Source organism: Arachis ipaensis, chromosome B03, assembly GCF_000816755.2.
Source record: "Arachis ipaensis cultivar K30076 chromosome B03, Araip1.1, whole genome shotgun sequence".
Lineage (NCBI taxonomy): Eukaryota > Viridiplantae > Streptophyta > Magnoliopsida > Fabales > Fabaceae > Arachis > Arachis ipaensis.
The window spans coordinates 1021809-1032252 of NC_029787.2; the positions used below are offsets into that span (position 1 = coordinate 1021809).

Here is a 10444-nt window from a genome sequence, read left to right on the forward strand (position 1 = left end):
ATTAGAATAAAACTGTTTTATAATTTTTGCTCTTCTAAACTTTTTCAATAATGATTTATTCAAAAGTATTACATGACATATAAGTGATTTTCTTCCACAAGTCCTCTAATTTATGTTACGCTCAAACGCGTCTACTATGTACGTATGTTTCACGCGCTTCTAATAAATTTTAACTCAATCAACGCGCAAATATATAACTTCCTTTTTTGAAAGGATTTCGTTTTTTTTTTTTTTTCAAATTTTTTGTCTTCTCTCTTCGATCTCTTTCGTACGTTTCTCTTTGCCTTCTCCTTCATCTTTTACGTCCGTTTCTCTCTACTTTCTCCTTCTTCATTTACGTACTTCAGATTTTTCATTATGCGTTTATTCATTTTTTTTACATCAAGCTGTGAAATCGTTTTTGAAGATAATTGATGATTCAACTTCAGATTGTCAACTAAACTAGAGTAAAGTGGATTTTGAAACTGAATCCAATGAAGTTCCTGAGGTGTGATTTAGTTTTAGTTAGTAATTGAATCTGAATTTGAATCCAATTAGTAGTTTTTGATTGTGTAGCTGAATAATGCGTGAACCTTGCCTGTGATATTTGCTGTTTATTCTTCCTTGTTTGAATTGAATCTAGTGTACTAGTTGTCATTAGAATTAAAATAATTTTGTCCATTTCAGACATTCGCGTGTAGATCAGTAATAATTGAGTGCATTTCAGGAATGTTTGGGTGTATTTACAGTTTATGACTTTTCATCTGATGGAGGGTGAATTGTCTTATTATTTTAGTTGAATTGTTTTAGTTTCTGTTTAGTTGTGATTCATGAATCTGGTTTTCTTATTTTTGATGATAGTTTTATAGTTGTATTTGCATTCTATAGTTTATGCTTGTTTTAATATGGTGTATTTTGAGTGTATTTTACAGACCTTCTGTAGTGTTGATGACCAGTTTATTCCCAAGGACGGGATGACTTTTAACACCCTTGAAGATGCTGCAAAATTCTACAAGGATTATTCGAAGGTTGCAGGTTTTTCTACAAGAGTTTGGAGCACAAATAAGAAGAGAAACAAAATTAAGAATCAATTGATTACATGTAACAGAGAGAGAAAATGGAAATAAAAAATATCTCTGACCGAGAAGACAAATCCCTCAGCTGGTTTAAATTGTCCTACAAGAATTTATATATACGTGTTGAATGATATTGGTGTTTGGATCATTTCAAAGGTCGTGTTGCGTCATTCACATCCTTGCTGTTCAGATCAAGCACAGATGCTCAAACAATACAGGAAACTAAGCATGTCCATGCGTCGTACAATAGAGAATAACGAGGAAGCCGGTATCAGACCTAGCAAAACTTTCCAATCATTTGTTGCAGCAGCCGGGGTCACCGCGAGTTAAATTTTATCGAAAAAGACGTGAGGAATTACATCACTAGAGAAGTGTGGAATGTTTCGAAACAAGAGGATGCAAAAGAATTAGGGAAATGCTTATTAAGAATGAAAGAGAAGAATCATAATTTCTTTTTCGAGCTTGAACTCGAGGACGATCAGTCCATTAAGCTTGCTTTTTGGGCGAATGCAAGGAGCAGAGCTGCCTGTGAGTATTTCAGATATGTTATTTCATTTGACACCACCTACAATACAAAAAGGTAACATGCTGTTCTGGTTTATGATGTTGAATTAATGTTGTTTTATGAATCTGCTGCAGAGGTGTATATTGGAAGTTTTTTGGTGTATAAGATCATTATTTGGGTGTATTTGTTGATTTTAATTCTATTTTGTCGTAATCTGTTTCAGGTATAATCTGGTTTGTAGTTCTTTTGTCGGGGTGAATCACCACGGTCAGTCAACACTTCTTGGATGCGCTTTGATGAAAAACGAAGATATTAAATCATTCAAAAGGTTATTTCAATGTTGGCTTCGTTGCATGGGAGGAAATGCTCTAAAAGGGATTCTCATCGATCAATGTGCATCGATGCAAAGGGATATCGAGGCTTGTATGCCCACAACAATTCACCGTAGGTGTATTTGGCACATCATAAAGAAGATTCCAAGCAAATTAAATGGATACAAGGGACACACAAAAATCGAACAAGAAATGAGCCAAGTTATTTGGAACTCTCATACCAAATAATCATTTGATAGGAATTGGGATGATTTTATGCTGAAGTATGGTATTGTGGACAACAAATGCCTTTTAGGTAATGACGTTTAAAATTAGCAGGGGTGTAAATTGTATATTTTTGGGTGTATTATAGTCTAATTTTGGTGTATTTTGCAGATCTTTATGAATACCGTTATATATGGGTTCCAATTTATCTGGATCACCACTTATGGGCCGGGATGAGAAGCACCCAAAGGAGCGAGAGCATGCATTCATTTTTTAATAAGTTCATTACCCAGAACAGCTCACTTATCCAATTTGTCAAACAATACGATAATTGCCTCGGAAGTAGGGAGCAAACAGAAAGAGAATCGGATGCTGCAGAGATTTTCACACAATCATACCGTATGCAACAAAATCCTCCATAAAAGTTCAGTTTCAACATGTGTACACTCACCAAAAGTTTAGGGAAGTCCAAGCACAATTCAGAGGGAAAATGAATTGCATCACAAGATTAATGAGCTCCGCTTTAGGCTATTTAGTATACGAAGTTGGAGAACAAGTTTCCAACTCAATATTCAACAAGTTTGCGGTTACTTACGACTCAGTAGCAGCCAAGTGAAATGCCAGTGCTTATTATTTGAGTCAAAAATTTTGTTAAACTAACAATATAAAATTTTAAATAAATAGATAGTTTTCAATAAGTGATGGTGAGAAGTATACCCAGATTCAGAAAAATTTTTTTTTTTCCGAAGACGAATGCAGGATGACAAATTTCTTTTTTTCTTTCTTTCTTCTTTTTCTTCGTTTTCTCCTTCTTTTCTTCTTTCTCTCTCCCCTCAATTCTGCTCTTTTCACAATTCCCTAAAATAGAAATTTATTTAGTTAGCAGAATAATTTAGAAACACTTGAACCGAAATTTCAAGAAAAATAATTTTTTTTATTTACTATTTTATTATTTGTCTTAAATGCAATCTGGTCGACCAGTCTCTTCCGTGTCCAGTACGCCACCTATGATGGTCCGGAAGCATCATCTACTTTTGGATCAGGGAACTTCGTTTCATGGAAATATATTATCATTAAGAGAAAGACGCAGCCATCAATTGAAAATTTGTCTCCTGTTCTCTGGAGTTTGATCTCTTTGATCAGGAAGCTCAGCACATGAGATGTCTAATTACATTGTCGGACTGCCTCCACATGAAGGAGAAGTGGCTTATAGACTCGAGATTGTGCTTATTATGTCAGCAACAAGAAGCATTTTTGGACGAAGAGGACGGCGGTCGTCTTGAATTTTAGCAAGTTCTCATCCCCTCCAACACTCATATCCGTCACAGATTTTGTCAAAGACACCAAAGTAGCACATTTGAAGCTGTCAATAATCTTCTTCTGTTGCTCATTCAGTTTTCTGTACACAACTTTTTAAGAAAAATTATACCCTACAATATTTTAATATAAATAAATCAGTTCAGATTTAAACAAGTAGTAAAAAAGGCTCAATTATCAACAAAAATACATCGAATTCATTTTCTGTATCCAAATAAATTTCAAATAAACTAAGGAATGAACTAAAATTAAAATGTCTATTTTATAAATAAAATTAAAAAGTAACAACCTAAACAAAAAATAATTTATAATTTTTTAAAATTTCTAATAACAACACCTAAACAAATAATTAGTTCAACAATATTAAAAACTAAATACCTAACAACTTAAGAAAATTTATTTAAAAATAAAAAAAATAACAACCTAAGTAAATAATAATTTATAAATAAAATTTAAAATTTTTTTAATAACAATACCTAAATAAATAAATTTTCAAACTCAATTTATGAGCGCTATGTCAATATACCTATTTGTATTACTATAAAGATAACTAATTATTATGTATATAAATACTAAAATTATACATATATTCATATATAATCAACCTCTATCTTTTCCTTTTTGTCTTCCCACCCAAATCCACATCAAGATTCGGTCAAAAAAAGGAAGTGCAAAATTTGGAAGAAAAACAAAAACAAAAAGAGGAAAAGAAAATTTCCCGCCAAAAGAGAGCCCTCGTTTCCCGCCATGTAGCTCCGCCTATATATACACTAAACTCAGAAAATGGCGCCATTTTTCTCCCACGCTGCAAGCTCGTCTTCCACCATGAAGGCGATCCCTGCAACTCGCAAGCGTAACCATCCATCTCCTTCCTCACGTTCTGATACATTCACCCGCAGCAGATCCCAGCTCTTCCTTCACCGCAGCCGCTCCGGTTTCCTCCGCCCTGATCCCCAAAGCACCCGATCCCGTTTCCTCTGCCCTGATCCCCAAAGCACCCACTTCCGTTACCAGGCCACACTTCCTCCTTCCCAGTGCCCTACTTCAAGGATTCGACTATCGGAGAGCGTCGATGACAACAACGGCGGCGACGACATGGTTTTCCTTAAGGATCTTAAGAAAAAAACGAAACTAAGACACGAAGCTTCTTCCACAGGTGGCGACAGTGAGCTGTCTCGGGTTCTGATGAAGGACCTTCGAACAAGACGAGTTTATTCTCCGCAATCGAGCGTTGGCGCCTGCTCCAGTCTGGTGGCGGCGGATATGTTTGCCAACGGGAGTGGTGTTGATTCCGACAGCAGTCGTGGGGGAATGGCTGATTTAGGGTCTGGGGCGAAACCGAGTTTGGAGAAAAGCTGTTCTGAGAGAGAGGGTTCGAAGTTGGTGGGAGAGAATGGTAATTTGGAGAAGGCGTTTTGGTCCGAGGGTCAGAAGAAGGATGAGGTGAACTCAATTTTAAGTTTAGTCTTAAACGAGTATAGATCTGATAAGGATAGTAACATGTATGTCGACGACGCGAGCGAGAGTTCTGATTTGGGGAAAACTGAATCGCAAGATGAGAAGCGAAGTGAAGGAATTTCTTCGGAGAAAATTGAAGAATCCAAGGAAGAATTGCTACAAATGATTCCACCCGAAACTGAGATACGCGCCAGCACAGAGGTTAAAGGAAAGCAACGGAAACAAGTCGAGGATATGCCTTTAGCTGGAAATGCTTTGAAAAATGCAGGCGAGGGTTCTTGCGAAAACGATAGCCGGAGGAATGGTTCTGTTCTCAAGAGCAAATCAGTAAGGACCTACCATGTTTTACATTTTCATTTTAAATGTATCTTGTGTGTTGGGCATTTTGTTGTTGGTGTAAATTATTGTGAGATTACTGTTCAAAACTATACTTTTGTTAATTTTAATTTGTAGCTAAACCTATGTCACCGTGGAATTGATTTATGATTTATGCAGGCGCTTAGACCACGCTTCCAGGGGAGGTTGTTCAAAGCCCCTGGTTCGGTCAGTTTCAAAAGATTGTTTCCATATCTAATGGACATAATGAAAGATGATTCTGGTAACTCCTTTGTGCCAATGTTTTACGAGTCATTTTAACTGAATTAGATCATGATTTAGTTGATGACTAATTTGGCTAAAAAATTTTGTAGCTAAGGAAGAATTGGGTCATTGCCCGAAAGATGAGAGGGCTATGGATGGAAACAATTCAAGACTTTCTTTGTCATATCAAAGTCAAGGACCGTCTAAACTTGAACGTATGATCGATAGTTGCTCCGTGCTTGGATCTACGCCATCTATTGTTTCTGAAGATGATGCTGTGGTAGCTCCTGTTAATGAGTTATCTCATGGTAATGGGTCAGAATTAACATCATCACCAGACTCACTTGAATTGGATATGCAATTCCATAGCAAAGGCTTGACTAGCGAGTGTTTATTTGTGCCGTCCGTAAAAGAAGTTGGAAATGCTCCGTGCAATGATAAGGAAGACTCAAAGCAGCAGGGCAGTAAACCTGATTATGTCATCGCTGCTAATGATGGTAGTTGTACCGTGGAGCAGTTTGCCGTGTTTGATGAAGAATGTGTACTAACAACTCCACCTGATGCAGATACATTTGACAAGCAAGAGATCAATAAATTAGGCCAATTAGAGAGCAATGCTCAGAATATGTATAATGTCGAAGCTATGGATATGAGCAAAAGTAATCAGGAAAATGCTGTTGAAGGTTTTTCTCAGAAGGCCGACATGAGAAAAGATTCTATTATTAAGAGTAAATCTGTAAGAATCTATCTTGCTTTCAATTTTCAAATATTGTTACAGCTTTTTACTAAATTCAAATTCTGCTGTTCAATTGAATTAGATCAGAACCTTAGCTGTTGAAATACTTTGACGATTTTGTGTATCGAGATGTTTAGAAATTTTATTTTGGTAGTTGGTTGGGTTTGTAGCACCTCCTACGCATGTTTTTCCTTTTTTCCCTATCTGTGTCATTTTAATAACTAAGCTTGGGATGTCTATGCAGGTACCTAGATCAAATTTGCACAGGAAACTTTTCATAAACCCACGTTCATTTGGCTACAAAAGGTTGCTTCCTTTTCTAATGGATTTCACTAAAGACGAACGTGGTAATTGTTGTGTTTTCGACTACTCGTATCATTTAATTTATAATGCATTAAATAAATCAATTACAGATTATGAGTGCTAATTGAGCTATTGATTTTATGTTGCACATAAATATTAGATCACCAGACGCATCCTAAAGAAGATGAGGTGGATACTGCCAGGAAAATACAATTTCCTCTCTTATCTCAAAATCAAGGAGCATCTATCAGCAAACACAATATAGACGATAGCTCCAGGCATGATACAATTGAATCTAACAAAGTGGTGAGCAATATATTAGTAGATTCTACCAATGAGTTATGTCATGGTAACCAGCCGAAGTTGACATCTTCCCAAGAGTTGCCTGAATTGCCGATGCAGCTCGATGCAAGAGAAATGGTTCATGAATGTTTATCTTTTCCCTCTGCAAATGAACATATTGAAAAAGTTGAGATAGTTCCTAAAGACGAATGCTTGAGTGTCTCAAAGTTTGATCCGCATTCAGTAATGGGCTTACACTGTGAAGGTGTTAATCACGTGCAAAATATATCCTGCGAACAACACAATAGTGAGTCACCACCCAAAGCTCAAAATGTGCTTGGTATTGACTGTAATGTCTCTAATCTTACATTTGAGCATCATTCTAGTAAAGAAAAAGGACCATCTGTTGCTTATGATGAAGGTAAACCGTCTGAAAGTCTGGAGAATTGCAAGACTGTTTGTGGATATTTTCTTGAAGGTCAGAGTGTAAAAAAATTGGATCGTAATAAGCCAGATGTGCAAGATAAAGAAAAAACAAATCACAAAATTTGCAGTAGTGACAACGCTGTAGTTTTGAATCATGTCAGTCTTTTAGGTGAAGGGCCCAGATCGTCACCGGAGAAAGTTATATTAGGAAAATCAGACATGGAGGGGCATGGTGCTGGGAGCCAGAAAGCAGGAAGTGTTCTGAAAGGCATAGTTTATGGTGCAAGGATGCCTTCAAAAGGAAAAAACGATAAACATGCTAATCAAGTTCATGAAGCCAGAAATAGCTCTGAAATTAAGACGAGATTGGTGAGTGTCATTTCATTTGTATTTGTTTTTCCCTGCAGAGTGTTAGTCCCTAGACTATATGAAACTGATTACAAAACCTTTTCCCCTATCCCATGTGTGAATATAAATTTTATTTTTCAATTACGTGGTTTCAAAAACAGGTTATAAATCGTTGCTCACATATGGAGTTGTTGAAGCAAACAGCAAGTTACAGCTACAAAAGATTGCTTCCTTATCTCTCGAATACCATGAAAGATAGTTCATGTAAGTGTTGGGTCTAATTCTTTATACTCAGTCAGCTGATATGAAAATATCTCTCTTGGCAAAATTGGCTACTGCATTATGAGTTAGAAACTAACTTTTTGATGATCTTAATATTTTAGGTGCTACTGAGAGTGATCATTGCCCAAAAGTTCAGAAGCTCTTGGATCAAACAAGCTCATATTCAAACATGCAAGCAACTCCGGTATGTGATCCAACTGGTTGTGCTCCATTAAAACGTTGCAGGGGCAGTCCTTGTGAATTAAATAATGATAGTTCAAGCCCAATACTTGAAGTTCCTGAATATAAGCCATCACGCAATTCATGCAAAGTGATTCAACTGCACGATGAACAGGTTGTATCAAATGGACACTGCAAGCCGGAAAGCTCTCCTTGTCCACGGATTTCTGATAACAACATAGATTCACCAATCATACCCTATGGCCCTATGGCTATCACCAGAGATGAAGAGGCTGCGTCTGTGTTACCTGCACCATCGGTTTACTCTGAAGTTAAAGGAAATAGTTCTTTCCCGACATCTCTTAATGAGGAGGAGAAGCCTTTGGAAACATGTAGATGTCAGAGTTTGTCTCAAGCAACGTTCTTGGATCAACCTAGAGTCTCTACCACTAGCTTCAAAAGGGGAATTTTGAAAAGAAGTCCAAGAGGATGCAGAGGGCTTTGCTCATGCTTGAATTGTGCCTCTTTTCACCTTCATGCAGAAAGAGCATTTGAATTCTCTAGAAATCAGTTTCTAGATGCCGAAGAGGTTGCCCATGACCTTATAAAGGAACTATCTCATTTAAGAAAGATATTAGAAAGATCCACGGAGAGTGTCAACGGCAATCCTATCCTTGACAGAAGCCAGGTGAGTGCTACAATATTGATATCTTATATCTCTACTTTACTCACTTGATCACTATCTTCCCCATGACATGCAGTTTCTGATGCCTTTACATATTTATCCATCTACATATTTCAGGTGAAAGAAGCCTGCAGGGAAGCATTAGTTGCAGAGCAACTTGCAAAAGACAGGTTTAGCCAGATGAATGATGATCTTAACATTCATTGTAGAATCTCGGTATGTGCATATTTATAACCAAATCCCAAATTGGATACTCCAGTTGAACATCTCGTTTATATCAGCTATATTTGTGCAGAACTTGCAGCGCCCAAGGGTTAGATTTTCAGATCATGTTGAGCAAAAGGTAATTGAGGCACGCAGATAAACAGGTGTCTCATTACATCTGAGCTTGGAACTCTGTTTCTGCATGTGTGAGGCTAATCTTGGAAAATCAAACTGCAGGGGAAGTGTTCTGTTGGTATGCAGTAGAGAAATTAGTTAGTATCGTCGTGTAATTTTTTTATTTAGTCCTATTGTTCTTTTTTATTGTTTGAAGTTGTGAATATATTTTGATTTGCAACTTGGAACTTTTCAATCTTACTGGTTCTGTTATATAGCGATTTTGACAAGAAGACACTGGCCAAGTTTCAAATGTTAATCTTTAGAGGTTAGAAAGACGTTTAGGTTTGACGTGTAGATAAATATTGTACGTGATACTACCAAATTATGCTTATAATTAATGGGTTACCTATAATTAATTATATGGATATGGGTTGTATTGTTTGAGCTTAATTTTTTGGATTTAATCTTTTAAATTTTAAATTTTATTTTAGAAAATAAAGCGTAATTTCTCATTATTTATTTTATAGATGGAATCAAGAAAAAATATAAGAAAAATAACATTCAAAAATGAGAGATCACACTTTATTCTCTAAAATAATTCTCTAAAATAAAAATTGAAAATTTAGAGGATCAAAATCCTAATTTTTCATATATCAATTATAGTATAATATATATTACGTAAAATGAGTTGATCATACGTGTATGTAGGCTAATTTTTTTTGTTATGGAAGTAGAAGTGGTGATATACCTTAACATTGTAATTTTTGGTGTTTTTTAAAACTGTGTAAGTACTAAGTACTGAAATCGGAGGGTTCGATTTCTGTACCTAAATTTTTTTTTTACCACAAATCGGACGGTCCGATTTGTGTACCTCGAGAAATTGGACGGTCTGATTTCTGTACCTCTAATAAATCGGATGGTTCGATTTTTGCTTCTCTAATTAAACGATCTCACATTTGAGTATAATACCCCAACAATCCATATTTTAAAAAAACACCACTACCACTCCAATATTAAAAATAAAAAATTCGTGTATGTATTGATAAGTCTTGAGAGAGGTATAACCCGATTTGTCTAAAGTTGATGGATGATGTATATGTGGACTTTAAGAGAAATAGTAGTGACGGGCACTTGCAAAGGCGTTTCAACGCTCAAGTTAGTCCGAGTAAGAGATGGGTATAATGTTATTCAAAGTGAATAGCGTATATTTTTTACGTTGTTAGGGTTTTATATTTATAGAGTGTTGTCTTTTCGGAGTGGTTGAGCTATTTTCCTGATATTTTGGTAACCGACCTTAATTTGTTTCGGAGTGGTTCTATTAAGGACAAGATCATCTCTAATTGAAAAATAAATCACGTTTTATTTCACTTGGATTCTGATTTATAGGTATAATTGGGTGGAGTTATAATTAACGGATCACAATTCTTAAATTTGACCTGTGTATTTTTTAAT

The 10444-nt window shown here is 36.0% G+C and overlaps 1 protein-coding gene across 2 annotated transcripts; it reads left to right on the top strand.

Moving 5' to 3' along the window:
* Positions 4060–9436, top strand: LOC107629413. 2 transcript variants are annotated; one of them, XM_016332202.2, is made up of 10 exons: positions 4060–5198; positions 5367–5469; positions 5561–6186; positions 6431–6533; positions 6650–7566; positions 7707–7809; positions 7929–8011; positions 8162–8674; positions 8789–8887; positions 8967–9436. In XM_016332202.2, the coding sequence occupies exons 1-10, from the start codon at positions 4197–4199 to the stop codon at positions 9033–9035; spliced, it is 3618 nt and encodes a 1205-aa protein (XP_016187688.2). In that variant the 5' UTR covers positions 4060–4196; the 3' UTR covers positions 9036–9436. The 2 variants fall into 2 exon arrangements, with proteins under 2 accessions (XP_016187688.2, XP_016187687.2); XM_016332201.2 differs by having other exon boundaries at positions 7929–8674.